Consider the following 20,382-nt stretch of genomic DNA (forward strand, 5'->3'; position numbering starts at 1 on the left):
TACATGAGATGCTCCCTTGTGTAGAATGTTAAAACAAGCAGGGAAGGAGGCGACGAGGAGATGGCTGGGTGTCTTCTGCATCTGATGTGGCACCTGTCAGGTATGTGTATTTTTGGGTGCGGATTGGGGGCAGAATGGCAGCCTGAGAAGGAGGTTTACATTGTGAGAATATATTCAGGCAGGAAGTTTCAGTGGCAATTTCTTTAGCTTGGAATCCCAGGGGGATCATGTCAGTCAACATCGAGCTGACGACGATACTGACAAAAGGCCGTCGAGGAGAGGAACATGGGATGTGAGCAGAAGGATGTTAAACGGTCCATTTAAAAGAGAGAAAAAAATATCAAACATCAAAGTAAGAACAAGGTCAAGCATGACTCTCTGTATTAGTGAGATAAAAGCTACAGACTAGGAGGAAACCAGGAAAAAGGTTAATTACTGATTAAAAAATAATCTCACGATGTAGCACGAAAAATGTGTGACAAAAAACAGCAAATAAAAGTAATTGAACAAAATGTACAACCTGGACCCCTGACCATATGAATAATGTACAAAGCAGAGGCCAGTGCCCGTTAGGAACTGGAATGGGAAATAAAGGCTTCGTGTTTTAATTCGATCTAATGGAGTCCGACTGAAATCTATTGCCCACATTTACTCATTCAGAAGTGAAAGCTCATTCCACGGGACAGCACAATGGTCACTCCCACTATGCTAACATAAATTGTTAGGTCACATAGCCATACGCCTGCATTTGCGGCACAGGTCACAGGATCATTGGCAAAAGGGCATCCGGGGTCGCAGTATGAAGCTGCTGCATGTGAACACATTTCCTTCTGCTGATTAAAACAAAAACAGCAAACGAGAGCAAACTGCGTTTTCTTTGAAGGAAGATGGCGTGTATATGCAGGACGGTGAGGCAGACTTTGGCGGCTGCCATTGCTTCCAGCACAGATTCTGCACAGCCTCTGCGACTTTAGCTGATCCCATTTTACAGTCCTGTGATCTCTGTTCCATCGCTTCACGGATAAACGCATTACGATTTTCCATCATCGATGAAAAGCGGACGACAGAAGGCAAACGGGAGCGCGTCGCGAAGGAGCGATATCGTAGTGTCGTCGTGTGGGGGACACGACATTTTGACAAGTTTGCATTGAAATCTGATAGGGGAGCTGCAGGAACGAAGGGGACACTCCAGAGGACACAAGTATTAAACTTTTAGGGACTTATCAGTTCCCTAAAATCCTTTTCTAAAAATCAGTGCCCCTCCAGAAAGGCTCTGGTTTCAGATGGACACCCTTTCCACCCACTTGGCTGGAAAACATTTGATACATGCAAAATGAACACCCCCAAAACCCCCAACCCCCCCGCCGGCCGCCCACCCAAACAAACAAGCATCAGCAGGAACAGAGACAGTTGCTTGGCTGCTTGTCAGGCAGGGGAATAATGGAAGAGACGAATGGAAGAGACGAGAGAATGCTGCCAAAAGCCACATGAACCTCGGGTAGGTATGTCCCTCTCGCAGACGCCAAATATGACACATACAACAGCCGTGGGGACAGCGAAAGCGGGAAAGCGTGGGCAAGAGGGGCGACGGGGGCAGGACTGCATTTGAGGGATGGTGGGAGCGAGGAAGGAGAGAATGGGAGAAAAGTCCGGACCAGCTAGGACAGCAGCGAAAAATGGAGGCGTGACGTCAGCCTCAAAGGCCGCAAAACTCCGGTAGCTAATTGGATCTTTCTGCCAGTGTGATCTGGGAGGCCACTTTATAAACCGGCCCACGGAAACGCTGCTGTAAACTTCATAAAAATAACATACAAAAGCCTCTCAAACCCCTAAATGTGGGTCCCAAGTGTCAGTTTGACTCAGCTAAAAGATGCCTTCTGGTCCTTACCAATGCTGACCACAGCAGACAAAGGGCAGACTAACACAGAAAAATGCTGAGCGTAATGGACAGGCGACGTGCTAATTAGGCACCTTTCTGCCAACTACAAAACAGTGATCAGGAAAATTCCCGCGAAGCAGAATCTACGCATCCTTTTCCTTCCCCCTCCTTTGCTAAAAACTCGACGATCCCACAGAACAAAACTGTGGCACTTGACATGAAAGGAGGACATGCTGTAGGAGAACTTTTCTGGAGGAAGTGAACGGACGAGGAGTCGGAGGTAGGGGCTGAGTGAGGAATTTCACAGGGGAGGCATGAAGCATACGGGAGAGCCTGCCCCACGGATGACAGCTTCCTGTGGAGAGAGTATGTGAGAGCAAGTGGGCGGAAACCTGCTCGGCTCTCATATGGAAATTAAGTGAAAGCAAAACATGGTAAAAGAAAATGGCATAATGTGTAGTTACTCATTGTAATACTTTCCTTTGGAAAGTCATTCAGTGACTAAATAGGAAAATCAAAAAAGATCCTTTAAATCTGTCCATCTATGTATCTATACCTACAGTCAAGGACATTGGGGGGGGGGGGGTGTGCCATATTTTACACCCATGCCTACAGTATATATCTCTACATCTCTCTGTACTTATATATGATTTCCATAAATTAAAGAAAAAAATTAATGAAAAGAGAGAAAAAAAAAATAGCCCAGTATTCCCAATATATGCAACTGTGTATGCTCTGGATTAGCCCAGGTGTCACACCTGAGTGTAAATCAGAAACCAGAGCGAGTACAAAGCAGGTTATTTTCCTGCTGAGATGAGAATGATTTAGGTCAATCGGGTCATTGTGGCTGACCTCTGCATAAGCATCTCTACCTCACAGGTCCTGGGAGCCCGGAGTGACAGCCAGACCAGACTCATCACAAATAAGACGGCTGTGCCACTCGACGTCACATGACTCCTGGGTATCCATTCTCCTAAGGACACCCTGTAATTGAAAAAGGAAGGAATTTCTGAAATTCAATTTTATATTTCACACCACCAAGGAGATTAAGGTCATATAATTTTAATCCATCCTACCTGGAACAGTAGACCTGCAGTTTGGCAGGTGTACAGACAAGGCTGAACTTTATAATGCATAGAAATAACCTTTCCTGAAATCCGTCTGAATCACAGGGAAATCGTGTGCAGTACTTGGCCCTCCAGGAATCAGCGCCACACAGAACAATTTCCAGAATATTTTTATCATATTAAAAATATCTTTTTACTTGTTACTTGCTTATTTTTCCTAGCATTTAAGCAAACATTTTAATTTTGAGGACGACATGCGTAATTAAATAATAAATCCATAGGGCACCAACATCTCATTTTTGTTTTACTTTTTAACTCTAAAGAGTGAAATACTATCTAACAAATATGCAAAACAGAAATATATTCTCACAATATGTATACCGTGTGTTAAGATAAGGGTGACAATTAACACATTAATGAAGAAAATACAACTTATGTTTTTGACGTTTTCCCATATCCAATGTTACTCAAATGTATAAAATCAAAAATTAAGCATACTAAACATTACCATATTGTGAAACTCCCTCTATCACACCTAAATTAATGATCAAACAAAAATCTTGTCTCTTATTTTTTACATTTGTAACCAATTCTCATTTTTTTTTTTAACTCCTAACAATTTACAATGTTGAATGCTCAATCATTTCATCTTGAATGCAGGTTGATATAGAGAAAATATTTCAGAAGTCAGAAGCATTTCAGTCGATAAAGGATAGTTTGAAATATTTTACCCCTGGATGGGAAGGGAAAAAAATCTAACAAAGTTAGAAAGTTAGAAGACAAGTTCATTTTCAGTTGTCAGTTCAGTTTTATTTTCATCTGATCTTTGCCAGCACTCTTTTACAGATGCCCACAAAATGTCACTGTCTTGTACAGAAAAACTAGAACGTTAAAACATAAAAAAAAAAAGTTTTTTTAAAAATTGTTCTTATTTTAAATCCCTTTCTCGGTAACATTAACTGTTGTTCTGACATTAGTCTTTCACCCCCTGCTGAGTCTTTCGTTCCAGGAAGTCACAACTGGGCAAATTATCCTGTTACTTTATATATCACAGATTTAATTCCAGCCTTTCCTGAACTTAGTGAGTCTTCCCCCTTTCCACAAACCAAGTAAAAGGTCTACACATCCAACCATAAAATATATCAAAACAATTCAACATAAACAAGGAAAACGGGGCTAAATAGAGATGTTTAATTATGTGTGCAAGTCATTTTTCCTTTGATAACTAATGTATGCAGACCTATATCACACACATATTGCACAAAACATCATCTGCTCTATTGACACAATTTGAATGAAAGAATACCAGTGAAAAACTACGATCCGATGGATTTCACCCCATGTCCACTTTGATTAATAAAGGGGTGGAGATGGATGAAGGGAGGATGTTTGAGGCTTTAGACAATGAGACATGGATTGTACAGATCATAATATTAATAAAAATGCTGGCAGATCCACCATCCAATGGCAGGTCAGTGCTTGAAAGCCAGCCATTGATGATCAGGAGAACCAAGGCAGACACAATTGGACAAGATCAACAGGCGGTCCACTAGACAATCTGGAAGTCTAATAAAAAAAGAAAAACCAATCTCACCTCACAAAAGTCACGTTGTGATGACCCACATTATGGAAGAAACAACACTTTTGGACTCTGGTAGCCTGGAAAAAACTGCCTAGTCAGATTAATCCTAGTTGCTGCTGCGTGGTTCTGATAGGTAGACCAGGATATGAAGATCAAACCTCGAGTCCAGGCATTCGTCACGCTGCGTCTAGACATCACAGGCAGGTGATGATGTTACAAAGATGTGGGAAATGCTTTCATGGTACACAGTTGGGCCACGAAGAGACGTATGAACATCACTGTCAATCAGGTGTGGCTGTTCTTTGGTGCAAGAGAGAATGCGACGTGATATTAGCACATTCATTCCTTCCAAGTCAAAATATGGAACAGTAACTGCAGTAAAGTGTTACCTAGAAACAGAAACACACCAGGACAGTGATGCCTTGCTGCTGGGAGAGGAAGGCATGATACACCACTTCCCAGTAGAACCAGGGCATTGATGAAACCTGTTGGGTTCTGCTGCGGAGGCGTACAGAACAATCAGCATTCGCTTTTGAAGCTTCTCTCAGTCTCAACCTTTGTTTCTCTAAGATTCCTCATCAATTTGCTCCTTCTAATTATTCCATTCTTTCTCACATGATTTATATCTGCCAACCTCAAACCCAGCCTGTACATTTCCGCTTATTCATTTCGTACATCCAGCCAAACTGAACATTAGTAGAGCACTGGAGACTCTTAGGTGATCGGGCAGATATACTAAAGTACCGTCACTGATTTGGTCTAAAATCCTGGCGATGGTCAGTTACTCCAACAAATAAGGGAAGACTTTGAAATGAGCTGTATAACTATTTGAATTGAACATAATTGCAATAGGACTCATGATCAATAGTGGTTTATCACCTTATGAATTTAATGTAAGTGTATTAAGAATGCAGAAAATGTCAAAAATGCTAGGGCAGAGTTTTTTTTTATTTTTATTTCTGTAAACGAGGGAAACGAGCTATCACAGCACTTTTAAACTTTCTCAAATATAGGAAGAAAATATAAATCCAAGAAGTTCTTACGGTTCATAAACATATCTAATGTCTTAAAGTTAAAGACACAGGTGTTTTTTCCAAAATGTATTTGAATGACTGGTTTATTCAAAGAAATAAAATGTGATTTTATACATTTCCTGCTCAAGGGTACATCACCTGACCCATCCTGGAACATGAAAATTAATTTCTACAATATCACTATGCTAAATTAAAAACAGAGCATACCTTAAATGTTATAAATGTGACATTTGTCTCCAAATATGGACTAGTTATTTCAAAAATCTTAATAGAGTTGTGCTGCTGAATATCTAAATTTACAATTGGAATTATTAATGCGTTTGCAGCCACTCTAAATGCACATTTCATGCAAGGTTAGTATACCTGGCCATTATTTGCACTGGAATCAATACAGACACATACACCCCTTACATTTTCCACATAAGGATTGGTAGGTGTTGCATTGTTTTGTGTCTGAAGTCTGAAATTTCTCATTACCTAAAACACAAAGACCAGGTCTAACAGCTAATGACTCTCTTCAGAATGAAGTTTGTGCAGTGCGTCTCTCCCACTAACACAGCGGAACCTCAGAATAACGCATTCTCCAAATACACTTGTATCTGTCTTTCGGAATGATGCCTTGCGGACGTATTATGCAAAGGTACCAGTCTGGTATTTAGAACAAATAAAGCCGATTCCCCTTGATGTAAGAAAGAACAACAAAAGGACTCTGTCTATTCAATCATGGCCACACAGCCCTTCCCATAAATTTTAATTATCAAACAGGAAATGGACGAAGCTGAAATTACAGCCAGGACTGGGATACCATCAGTCATAATAAAGTGACATCGGCTGGCACTGTTACCTCATTCTTCCTCTTAAAAACAGATTTACTTGAAAATAGAAGACAACTGGAACGGAGAAAAGTCATTAAATGGCCACAACGTACTATATAGCTAACAGAATGCGCATATAACTGTGCAGAAATAGGTACTCACAGAATTTACTAGATGATCCACAAGCACAATTTAGGGGAAATAATTTGCACATGAAAAGAGTAATATTGTACCAGAAATACCTCAATTATAAAAGAAACTTGGAGGAGAGAAAATGATTCAGCATGAGTTATTGATTTAACAATTTATTTATTCGTTACTGTCTTATTGTTTACTTTGTCATGTTTCCATGTCATTTAAGGTCTTGGGGGCGGGGGGGGTACGGTATTTCGTTTCGCTTTTGCCTGCATATTTTTGGAAAAGCAATTAAGTATGAACTGATTGAAAGCGAACACACGAGAACTGCCTTGGTATGTGGTTTATTGAAACTACTTAAGGCATGTAGGATTACATAGGAACTGTTGTAAACATGAATACATTTCAAAGGTCATGGGCACAGGCAGTAAGGACAGTCTGTGTCACACTACAAGCCCATTGACAGCCCTCCTGGCATATACTGGGGGATTACTACACTGCGATTGTTAGCGGTGAGTCATGGAGTCATGGAGCGTCTATTGCAGTTATAAACATCATCAGCTATCTCACGGAAGGACATGAGAGAAGTAACATAACTCCCGATGCCCGATGCCAAGCTCCCTAAATAAACACAGAAGAAAAATTGAGGAGCTGCATTACTCCAGCTGCCAGTCTAATACAGCAATTAAGCACAGGTTCGTTACAACAGAGATCTCTGCACATTTTCCCAAAATTAATTACTTGGCATTTAGCTAATCGGCACAATATGTGGTTGGAGTGTTCATGGAGGTGACTGGCTTGCATTATACAAAGGGACAATAAATTCATCAGCACATATATTTTCATATTAATGTTGGACGGCACGGGCCAGATTGTCTGTGGAATACTAACAGTGAAGACAGCCTCATTATCGAGTCAAGCCGTTTACAAGGTGGCCTGAATGCAGTGTGGTCATATGGATTTACCTAATTGGCACAAAGTGGGAGGGACGGTCAAGCTCCCGGTCAACGTATGGAGACGTGGGGTCTTGCAGGAGAGTGGTCTGCCCGTCACACCCCCCACTCTCTATCAGAACCAAGGATGAGGATCCCAGGAGATACTGACCGCCATCCGATGCCTTGAAAGCGCTTGTCTGCAGCGAACCACAGAAGGTTCTGCGGAGGAGCTGCTTAATCTGCAATAACAAAACTACATATTTTCTATTTCTGAAGACCTCTCACTTTCATGCATTTTATTATTTTTTTTTTAAATGTACACTGTTCAAGTTATGAAATCGTCGATCAACCCCCCAGCCATTTTACCATGAAAGGAACAATGTAAACTGGTCTACAGACAACAAAAGGTTGGGAACCTCCAATCTAAACTATTCACTCCTCTTCATTACACATGTAGTTATCCAACATGTAAAGCAACAAAGTAGCATTTTTATACAGAGAAGCCTTAAGTGATACAAACTCATATCCAATGCTCCATTTTAATGAAGAACACAGCAGTGTCATGAAATATTAAACCCAAGCCTCTCTTCCCCTATTATTTATTATTTTTTTTAAATAAATGGGCAGACTGTTTTACATCCCATTTATTGCCATCAAAGTCAATTTCATAGAAGCTGTGGCAACGTATGAAACAAACAAAAAAAAAAAAAACCTCAATCTAAAAAACGCAGCCACCTTGTACCATGCAAGGTCACTTGATTAATAGTCTCTGTCACCACGGCTTTGTCATGGCGATACGACAGTGACTGACATACGATAACCGCCTGTGATTGTGCCATAAATCAGCCAACCTTTAGGCCCTTGGGTTCAACCTCAGGCTGCCACTGAGATTCCCGCAGTAGTGCAGGAGTGACACGTCGAGGGGTTTGTGGGTGCACTCCCCACTTCCTCTTAGAAAACTGCATTAAATACGGCCGCAAATTAGACAAGCTTAGAGCACACTCCAACATCCAAACAAACCTCCACTGATGACATGTAATAAAACCATTCCATCAACCATGAGGACCTGACCTGACCCTCAGATTTTAATTGATTTTTGGGTAAATCTGCTCCCCAGCGTCATCTAGGGCATGTCCAGATTGGACCTGGCCACAGAGAGCAATTGAAATGACCCCGATTTCCTTTCCTGCACACTTCTTCATGAAGGAAACAAGCAACCGCGCTTTGGTCCAGTGCAGTTTTCATTTCACAAACCTTCCTGATTTAAATAGTTCAGAATGCACTATAACACTTTATTCATTGATTTGTGCTATGGGAAAACAAAGCGTTTTATTGTAGGGGAGAGATGTAGAATCAGTCAAAACAAAGCAAATCTAAGGGGGGAAAAAAAACCTTTCGTTTACTAGCTCACAACAAAAACATATTTTGATACAATGGAGTCTGATCATTGAGAATCGAAACTTCAAACAGTGTGGATATAAATGAATTACATACAACATTTTTTATTTATATGTGCTAAGATCTCTTGTGGCTTGCAGCACTGTACTTCTAGTAATTCAACAACAAGCCTGCCATTTTTATCAAAAGATCAGATCAGATTTCTGTAAATTGGGAGAAACAAAGGCACTTTGTTTTTGATTATTCCAGTGCGATGGCTTTCTTCAATCTGCAGTTGCCTGTCCCTGGCATCCAGAAACCTCAACACTGCTTCAGAGTAAAGTGACAGGCCCTGACAACCTTCATTGCAATATGTAACATTTCACAGTATTCTGTCAAAATTTACTGCCACATCTGTCCATCTTTTATAATTATTTTCCTATTCTAAACAAGATATTGAATTTGCAGCTTTTGGTATGTGGATAAAACATCTATGAAAAAAAATTCTAGATATTATTATATATTACGGCCTCTGTTTAGTTAAAAAAAAAAACAAAAAAAACAACTAACTAATAAAATTTGACAGCTTTGGCGATAACTCCAAATAAATTAATGCCTTTTTTTAAATATAAACTAGTACATCAGCAGATGACCAAATGTATGGACTCAACCTTTGTTGCAATTCATTTCAGCAACCATTCTACATATTCATATCGCAAAAGAATCGCCTTCCCTTTTAGTAATGGTGTAACGGTTCTGAAACAGGATCGAAACCATGATGCAAACGCCAACCTGTTGCCATCGCTGCAAGTGCAGCCTGTTGATCTCTCATTACGTTACAAACAGTGATGCACCAATAAGGAAATTTATATATTATATTTTCGATCATTTCAAAAACGGCTACCGATACCGATTGGTTGGGAGGTTCTGCTTAAATAAAATAGACACTCCACACAATTTTTTTAATTAATTGCATTCCAGAAATATGAAAAAGTATTCATTTTTTGGTAAGAAATACCAACTCTGGCAAACAACAGTCCCAGAGCACTAACCGTACACATCTTATATTTCTAAAATTTATAACAGAGAAGGGCTGATCATCAAGTGTACAAAACTCTGTAATTTTGTGAGTAATATCTTTTGATTTTGCAGTGTCTGCACTGAATTTTCTTTTGCGCTCAAATGCCTGCATAGCCTTATTTGGCAGTGTTGCAGCCTTCTTTAGTAGACAATTTGTTTTTCAGGAACTCTTCATACTCTTCACCGTCTCGCCATAACGTGACCAATCAAATGTACCGTGTTGAAGAGTTTTAGTAGGTCCTTCTCGTAGAATTTTAGCAGATCAATGTTTGCAAAATGTGTTTCGAAGGAAGTTAAAATAATTCCACACAGCAGGCATTTTTCTAACTGTTTAGTACGTAGGTGTGCCAAGCAATAAGGCTCACCATTTTAAAGGGAATTACAGTCGTCCCTCGCCATTTCGCGCTTCGACTTTCGCGGCTTCACTCTATCGCGGTTTTTTCAAATACATTTATTCATTAAAAAGTTGATAGACAGTGAAAATGATACAGCGCGCGCTCGGTTGTCTGGGTCAATTATACACCTCTGTATTACAATTAAAATTACTGTACGTATGGACTGTAGGCCTATGTATTCGAGCACCCCCGCAAATCCTTCAATGCCAGGTGCAGCCGAATAATAAAGAAATAAAGAATTCTACTTCGCGGAAATTCATTTAACGCGGTAGAGTCTGGAACGGATTAACCGCGATAAACGAGGGACGACTGTACTATATTGGCAGTAAATATCGGCTCGTTTTTAACCATTGGCTGATGGCCGATTGTTGCTGTATCAGCCAATACTATATAATATTTATATTGGCTATATAAATATCCTCTTATCCAGAACTACTGGGCTAATTGAAATGAATATAAGCTGCAAGACATTAAACTTGTTACATTAACAGACACAGCGTTTAATCTAAAGAACTCACACCATCCCTCCCTCCGTCCGGCGGCTGCTGTCTATTCGGCTCAGGGTTGCTGGGAACCATACCGTTTCCTTTATTTGATGTTACTGGATTCTTGGGTTTTATTTGAAGCACACCATTCAAACTATATTACGCAATATTAACTTATTCAGCCAGACTAGGGCTGATCTTCATTCAGTTGCCAACACCAAAAAAACGTAACGTCAAAAGACAGATGATCATATTCAGGGCTTCCTTTTATACTTTATGGAATTTTTATGTAAGAAATACATAAAGTTTTTTCCTTTATTCAACACAAAAGCAGCCGGATTTAAAAATGTATTTATTTTTTTTTAAAAAAAGATAAAATATTGGAAAAACAGCCAACTCCAGTACACATAGCAGAGTAAAAAGGATACAATTTTCAATCACCCACCCATTTTCCATAACTGTTTATCCGCCACAGCATCGCAGCGAGCCTGTCCCAGGAATGAGAGGGAACATGCCAAAGGACACCCTGTCCGGATTGCTGGCTACACACTCACATCAATTGGCAATTTAATGACACCAATTCACCTAAACCACATGTCACTGGACTGTAGGAGAAGAAACCCACGCAGAGGCAGGGAGAAGATGCAAACTCCACACACCAAAAGCCAGCGGTGTGAGTCAAGCCCGCATCCCTGCAGGTGTGAGGCTGCAGCAGACCCAGAAAATCACTCCACCACCCACTACCTAACAATAGCTAGTTTCTCTATATTTTTGTTAAGCATTTTGTCAAGAATGGCTATGGACAGTGTTTCATTGGGTCTGATTAACTGCTATAGTTGTGTACAAGTGTAAGCTTATAAATGCATGACACCTTTGTATGGTATTATTATAATGAATTTTGAATAAGTATTAGCACATAGGAGGCGCCTAATACTGCCTGAATAGTGCGCAGAAATGATGGCGTGTTGTGACAGAACAATTGATTTCTGTACACACTGAGAATGACTCGCAAAGTTAGAGTAAAGGCAATTAAGAATGGATACAAACAGCTCAATACACTTAAGCCAAATTTAATAGCAGGGTTTAAAAGTATCAAAAACAAGCTAAGATCAAGGAACAGAAGTGAATTTGTGTCAGGAAGGAATTTCTGTACGCAGGCCAACACAAAGTTTGAACTTTTTCAATAAATGAGTGTTCATATTAAATATACAGGAAGAAAATCCAAGCTCAAAACAATTATAAGCAATGTTCTGAGAGTAGAGTCCTTTTTAGGGTTAACAGAAGCTGGCCAAGTATAAATTCTAATGTCATGAAATTTAGCTTCAAAGAGTTAAGTCATCTCAGTCGATTTTGGATAGCATTCCTTGTTGGGAATATCTAAACTTGAGAATGACTCCATTGCTTTTTATGACCTTACACTCCGCTATTAGACACAAAGAACAGCATTATGTCCATCCATCTTCCAACCATTTATCCTGGACAGGGTCAAAGGAGGAGCCGGTAGACTATTTGAAGGGCAGACACACATGGACAGCTGCTTGTGCGTATGCACCAAGTTCCCAGCCCTGTTAGAGAAAGTGGGTGAGGTGCTTGAAAGGGTATGGCCTACAGAGTCTGTAGTCCTACTGGGAGACTTCAGTGTTTATGTGAGAAACGATTTAGAATAACCTCCCAGATCTAAACCTGAATAGGGAATTACTGGACTTCACTGCAACACATGGATTGTTAAACACTACGTTTGAACATAAGGATGTCCATAAACATACATGATACCAGAGCACCCAAGGCCAAAGGTCAATGGTTGACGTCATAGTTCTGTCACTTGACTTGAACAGGGGCTAAGAATGATCGATTTATTTATCATCATTTATAAGCAAGCTGGAATCTGTGCATGAGGAGGAGGCCAAGATTGGTCAGGATAACCCAAGCAAGCAGTCAGGATTGAATGTCTGGCTACAGGACCTCAAACTGAAGAAGACTTCCAAGGCAATGTTCACATGGAGGTTATCCGACTCTCCGTGACAGGGTGCAGAGATCCAGAGGGACCTTGAAATAGAGCCACTGGCCCTTCGGATCGAGAGCCCTCAGCTTGGGAGATCAGTGCATCTGATTATTACGCCCCCTGGATGGTGTACAAGAGAGCATGGTAGAGAGAGGATGTCTTCCAGCTGGCTGGGATGTGGGGATCCCAGAATGAGGTAGAGTTTGTGGCTGGGGAAAAAAATAAATTCATATTTTATCATTAGGTATCATTAAGATGATGCTGATCCCAAGCGATTATACAGACAACACCCCTCCAGAATTTTATGTCTTCTGTCCAAGTTCTTCATCCTCTGTCCCTTCAGCTTTTCTAAGAATTATATCTTCTTCAGAGCACTGGGTCTTTTCAGAGAGAGTGCACAGGATTTTTCAGAGCCCAAAATAAAAAGACTTCAATATAGTCATTTGCACCTCAAGTCAAAGTTCAGGCTTGATTCCACTGTTTTGTTTATCGTGCTGTCCGTGGTATTAAGTATTTGCCAAAGCATTATTTTGATGTTTAAATGTTCAAAAACGTTTGCAACAGCGGTACAGTAATAGGTAATAAAGGTAGCGATATTTTACATTTTTACAAGTTACTTCCCTGCACTTGTGAATTTTCGGCTGTTTCATTGAAATATACCAAAATATTAATGGATATCACTTTTAAGGATGCCTTGAGCAGTGACTAGAACACAACCCCCCGTTAATCACACAGCCCTCACCAAAGAAATTTCCTTACTACCAGTATGAATAAATGAAAACGTGCATAAAATAGACAACTGACTTTCTGGTAGAAATCTTTTCAGAGTAGATCTGCACAGAGGCAGATCCTGGCAAAGGGCAACATGGGCAATCGCCCAGGGCGGCATCATCTTACCATCGGCACGTTGACAACTTTTACCAACAGCCGGGGGCTCTGATGGCAAAGCCGGCCTAGAGCCCCACAAGGGCTTCAACCACTACTGACTCTGCATTGCAGAGGCATTTTCGCTGAAGGCAAACTGCCCGCTCTGTCATGCCACCATAACGCTGGCACTTAAAGGATTTCAGAAAACACCTAGAAAGGCTGCCCATCTGCCTCTTTGTATAGTCAAGGGCACATGCGAGATACTCCGATCGCCCTGGTAGTTTCTCTCACCCATCAAGACCTAATGTTCATGACAACTCAGAGGGCCTTTCAACTGATTCCGCAGCATGATTTAATTAAGACCTTCCAATAAATCTTTGCAAATTAACATTTTCATCTTCCACTGACTTAGTGCTGGTTAGCTCACCTCCCCCCCCCCCATCCATCCGTCCCTGTGAAAGGTCTCTCCCCATTCAATCAGGCCAACAATGTGTGGAGGGGTAATCAACCAGAGAGTCACCCTCACATAAAAATAAGCCTGAACACTTCTTACATGAGGGGGTTCAGTTTCAATGAATGGAAAAGCATGACAATCTATAGAAGGGAAAAAAAAAGGAAATACCCCTTGTAGCATAGGGCAGAAAAATTTACATAAAATGTGGGTGTGTGTTAAGAATATTAGTGGGGGAGTAGCTGTAAAATTACAAAAACGCCTGAGAGATAAAGCACATAATACAATATGCGGTACAACTGATAATCCAATTATTATAATGGGAGACGAAATGCTGAAACCACCTTTTAGTTTTTAGTGCTGACATAATATAAGATTATATAGGAATGTGTAGAATACCTCAAAATGCAGAGACACTGCACAAAAGGCAGCAGCAAATCATATGCAGTGCAATTCATCAAAAGATATATTCAACAGACTTAATATGGATTTTTTCTGATATTTGTTGTCAGTTGCTGTATTAAATGTTATAATCAATATCACAACACAACCATACTGTTATGGTAAACCTGTGTCAACAACTAAAAATACTCCTACCACCTTTTTTCCTCTGAGGGATCTAGGGTTGTTTTTATGTTGCTGCCTAAAATCTTTATTAAATTTTCAAGATCCACGAAACATCACAGGAAAATGTTGAAAGCAGGAATATCAATTGCCAGCCTGATTATGTACTCGTTTTTTTTCCCCCCCGTTTCCACTATTCTTTTTCATGTCATATGGAACTCAGAAAAAACACAATCCAGTTTTTAATGGATCCAGCACAAGAAAGGCATGACAATTTCTTATTTTTAAAAGCGGGAAAACAGAAGTTATCATTATTAGTACAGAAAAACAACCAAAAGAAATAATCACATAAGGAGACACTGGACTCCAAAGCTGCATAATTATTATAAAACTATGCGTATATTTTGGGTTTAAAAATACACCAGCACAGTTGAATACGAACAAGTTAATATTTTTAGAACGTACTGATGAATTGGATGTAACGCTAAGCACTGTTGCATTAAACATGATACTATTACTGTAGTACCGCATTTAATATTACGCTGAAGCAATCCAATTCAACAAGAACTTTTGTCATTTAAATTCGGAGCATGTCTCTGTGGTAGGAAGTACCATAAATTAACTATTGAGTGCCGTTTCTGATACTTCACCAAAACTCAGTACTTGTTACTGTAGATCAATAAAGTTGCTTTATGGTATTCAACGGCCCTACCAATTAAATACCAAATAAATAAATCAAGCAATTCTTCCTTTAGTGGGGGTGAACAAAAAAAAATAATCATTCTTCACCACTAGGGGGCCCCCAGGCAGATTTAGCAAATGGCGCACAAAGGATTCAGGTCTCCGCATGACCCTGACCAGACACAGTAGGATGGTACAACAGATCGATGGGCACTGACACAAGACTAAAGATCCATACGGAAATATGGGGAAGGGACTGGTATTACGGGAGGGAACAGCTAGTTAAGATGACCTACAAATTTATTTATAAGGGAAATACCAAGCAGTCTATTGTCTGAACAACACATATTCATTACTATAGCTTGGTGGGAACTAGTAAGGTGGAGTATATCTGTAATTCATATATAGATATAGAAACAGCATTCTAAGAGTACAGTAATAACTGACAGCTAGTTAATGTGTACTGTATAGCTGCTGAGGTAAACAGACGTTGTTTGGTTTTTCTTTTTTAATCAATGCCAATAACTAAACACTGCATTATTGACTAGCATCAGAAAACGTCAGGAAATACATCACTTGATTAACAATTCCTCCTGAACAGTATTTATTGCCCTGTTGTGTGAGGAATGCTGTTTAATTTATATTCTGAGTAACTGCAGGCATGCTATGCTCACCATACAGTTTTATTATCACAAGAAATATTCATGTCAAAACCCATGACAACACAGAATCCCATTTAAATAGCCAAGGAAAAGGACTACAGACTGGAAAAATAAACTGAACAGCAAACCCTTTCATAAAGGCAGTATTTTCAGGCTTGAAGAGGTGGAGGGGGGTGAGGTAAGGTCTGAACTTATTACTCTGTAGCAACTGCCCCATATTTTATAGGGGGAAATACTGAGAGAGAACCAAGAAGCTCTTTGAGGAATTTTGCAGTGCGGCTGCTCATTCCAGTGCTCCCGAAAGACCCAGGTAGGTGTTAAAGTCTCCCCTAGCATGTGAAAGGACACTTTGTGATTCTATCATACAGTCTGGATCAATGCCAGGAGCTGTTCTAATGTTCACTTCAGACATGCGACACTAGGCTATACGTGCCTAATACTGTCATCACGCTCTGAGCAGCTAAACAGCTACAATTCCAATCTACATATTTCAATTAATTTTACTGATCAAAAGTAGGCGTTTTACAGTATTTTCTTAAGAGATAAAGGCACCAAGAGTGAGATTTCTATGCCTGTTCATCAGGCTTCTAGAGTCATGATTCTACATGACATTTGCACCTGGCTATTTTTTATGCCCAAGAAACCGAAACCAGCAAAACGGACACCATGAATGTTTGGGAAGGGTTTAAAGAAGTCTAACATAACTATACTATATTATACTGGATACTAGAAGGAATATTTGCTCACCATATTCACCAGCTGCTAAATTACACAGGACAGCTTCATCACATCATTGCGTTTCTGTACAATCTGTCCTTGATATTGGTGTCTGCTACATACAAAAGTGTTCTACAGCAAATCAGTTTGCTCCATTCAAATTAAACGGCAGGGACAAATAGACACACAATAACTATAATTAGTTGCAATGAGGACAAATTGACTGCAATAAAAAAAATTGCTAAAATGTTTTTACTGCGAGGGCAATATCACACTGTTGGTCTTAGTGTGAGAAACAAAACTAATGACTCGAACGTACACAAATTAAGCAAAGTTGGGTCTAATAATGATAATAAAAAGTAACACAAAAACTAGGCATAACTTCATAATCCTTTCAAAACTGAACTTTCCCTCATTGCATTTCATGCCTAAACTAACATGGGTAATTAGGCAAAGAGAGAATACATTACAAACGAGCCAAAGAGAAAGACGTGCCGTCATTTCTGCACAAGTAGCTACAGAGCCAGCAGCCGAGGCGCCGGTTCAGAGCAGTAGTAAAGTTATTTTAAGTCCAGTGAAGATGAGCACACATGCCAAATATAATACCAAGCGTGGAAATGTTTGCACACTCCTAATCATCTTCGGGTCCCCTTTTTTGTACCCTGTAAAACCTGCATTTCAGTGAAAAAAAGCTTGCAATTTTGCCCAAGATAACACCGTTTAGTACCGCTTACGCATGCCTCACCCACCTGTGTCAATATAATACTAACTGGCGGCGCAACTTAAGTGCACAATGAATGACCGGTTGTCTTTGTGTAATGTGGAGTTCTGAAATGTTTCAATTTCTTTTACAAAAGCACAGGCAATTATTATAAGAAAGGGTACAATATAATGCATGCTAGACTGAAACCCTTAGACGCCTTAGCGAAACAGACAGTCTTTTATGAGATTTACAGAAAAGCGAAACGCACCTTGAATATGCTGATTGACCACGTTTTCCAGTCGGTCAAGCCTCTCAATAATCCTCAAAGTTTCGCCTTTGTTGTCCTCTTCCAACTTTTTCTCCGGAGCAGCTTCTGGGAATTTTATGTAGACATTAGCGATGTAATTAGTGACCCATCCGACGTACAGCAAGCAGACGATGTTGGTCATGCCGCTTAGGATCACGCATGTAGACACCAAAGTTTTGGTTCTCCTGGTGCAAGCCATTCCGACATGCCTCCATATGAAGCTAGGAGCCCCAAACACCAGAAGACGAGTGCGACACCTCCTTTATATAAATAAATATGTAAAGCCCGGTGCTATGCTATCATTACTTTACAGCCTGATTAATTGCATAGTGCAATCCGCCCCGGATAACTGCTCCTGTCAGTATTCGCTACTGCGCGTTGCTGATCCTCGCAGTGACATATTCCGCGTATGTCAGCCACAGATAAAACTGAAAATTGCTAAACGTGAAGCACAACTCAATGCCCGAATAGCCAGCGTAACTTTACGGCTCTCAGCCCGGCCGCCTCCGCTTCCCATTGCAAAACAGCACAAGCCCGGAGGAAGGAGCTGGCGAGAGCTACGTAGTTTACCGTAATTTACCGTGGGCCACCCGTCCAGCAGCTGCCAGCCAATGAAACGCGCTTATGAATATCCATATTTCATATTCAATTAATGCGTGATCCAATAACAATACTTGAGGCGTATTACACAAAAAAACCTTAGTTCGGTTCTTCCTAAGAAAATGTTTTATGATGTCCCGAGGGCGAAGTGATTTATCGGCATTTGTCGGAATGTTCAAGCGGGTGTTTGCAGAAAGGTGTTTATATAGTAATAGTGTTTTTGTGGGGAGGGGTTTTATTACTAAAACACGGTGGTTTGTTCAAATCGGCTAATCGTTTATTGTTAGACGAGCTGAAAAGCATGAGGCAGCGCTGGAGGGAAGGGATACGCTGCGGCATGTTATTCCGAGCAGAAAAGTGAAATTAGTTTAAGGTAGAGAGAGGCCCATTGTTAATTAGTGTAAAATAAATATAATTGTAATCATTTAAGCGCATTAAAGATGCGAATATTTATAACTATACATTATATTTTTTTTCCTGGACTCCGTATACATAGTCTTATTTGGACTTTTATTTACTATTTTTTAAATTGGTTTTCCCTTAATTTTTCGTACAACTCTTGTTTGATTACGCACTTTGGGCAACCTATTTGGGAAAAGGCGCTATATAAGTGTTCAATAGGGAGTGAATTGAAATGATATAATCAAAGTTTATAAAATTTTACGTTGTAAGGGAAGGTTGCATTTTCACGTTTAATAAGACCATCTGGTTATTGCATATTCGAACCTTTAGTTTCACACAAAGACTTCCTCGTCATGTAAAGACTTTGATCCGGAGAGAGCATGAAAGTACGCTATAAAATATTAAAAGAGTAATTAGGTTACAGCAACTAATGAAAAGGAAACCATTGTTTCTGACACGTTTTGAAAACAGCCCAGCGTTTGCATAATCATTGTTTCTAAACAAAGTCACTTACATAAACTGGAAGAAAAGCTCTCCCTCCTCCTCTATATTTAAGGTGTAATTGGCTGAATGGTGACATTTAAAGGTATAACTATTAAATAGAACTACGAATTTCCACAAAAACTTAACTGCCACGTCACATAAAACTGTATGGATGAATGAATAAAACGAAAGGTGCTTTATGTATAATATATAAAAAATCGAGACATTTTCCTTTCAATTAAGTTCTTTAAGATATAAGTTTAAGTACTAGTTATTGTACTTATACGTAGTTATGGATAGTGACTGTATTCGAAGTATTATTTAACTGTAAACATTTTCCATACATATTACCACCCTTTAGTACACCTTTCCAGTGAAACATGTGTCCATGGTGTGACCCAGCAGATTAGGATGGTGGTGATTGGAATGTTGCTGGTTCAAATCCCAGAGTCACTTGAGTCATTTCGCTATTGGGCCCCCAAACACGGCCCTTAATCGCCAAATGCTCCAGGAACTGTCTGGGCCTGCGTTCTTAAAAATGTACATTGCTTTGGATAAAAGTATTCCTTGGAAAAGCTCCCAAATTTCTAAACGTTAGTAAAGGGGCTCAACCATGATCTCGCGATTATATTGAAACTTTTTTTTTTTATTGGAACAGGTTGCTTGTGCTGCATAGCAGAGGGGATAGTGCCTGGATTCAGGCAGTAGCGTAGGATCCTGGTCCTGCCAGAGGGAATTTTGAGCCAGCTATCCCTGCTGATGCAGCTCACTGATCCCCTCGCTCCTCACAGACCTTGACCAGGAGGTGTTTGTCATCTGGAGAAGAGAGAACAAAATCAATACTCAATAAAGTTTCACTCACCGAGACACAGGTCATATCAGGACCGTTTGTTTTTCATCAGGGAATACAGATGGTGATGAAGCTCAGTTCTGCTAACTTTTATTTTTTTTCGAGTTGTTATAATATCGTATGAATAATTGATGCAGACATTGGACGGGCGGCTCTGCCTGCCTCTCAGCGGTTTCAGATCCCATTCTGATGATATTCATCAGTGTACAATCGCTCTCGCAAAAACAGAGGTGAAACTTGTTATTGCACGGGGAGCAAAATTAACGTCTGCTTCTCAGATGCAGTCCTGGTTCAAGCTGGAGAAATGTA

The 20,382-nt window shown here is 40.1% G+C and overlaps 1 protein-coding gene across 1 annotated transcript in view; it reads right to left on the reverse strand.

Moving 5' to 3' along the window:
- Nucleotides 1-18,297, reverse strand: part of LOC111832994 (polypeptide N-acetylgalactosaminyltransferase 18-like) — an 86,988-nt gene extending 68,691 nt beyond the window's left edge. The window contains exon 1 of the mRNA XM_023790842.2: nt 17,700-18,297. Within this exon, the coding sequence (XP_023646610.1) occupies nt 17,700-17,937 (238 nt within the window). The 5' untranslated portion in view covers nt 17,938-18,297. The remainder of the gene's footprint in view (nt 1-17,699) is intronic.
- Nucleotides 18,298-20,382: the final 2,085 nt, after the last annotated feature.

This window comes from Paramormyrops kingsleyae, chromosome 11 (assembly GCF_048594095.1).
Source record: "Paramormyrops kingsleyae isolate MSU_618 chromosome 11, PKINGS_0.4, whole genome shotgun sequence".
Classification (NCBI taxonomy): domain Eukaryota; kingdom Metazoa; phylum Chordata; class Actinopteri; order Osteoglossiformes; family Mormyridae; genus Paramormyrops; species Paramormyrops kingsleyae.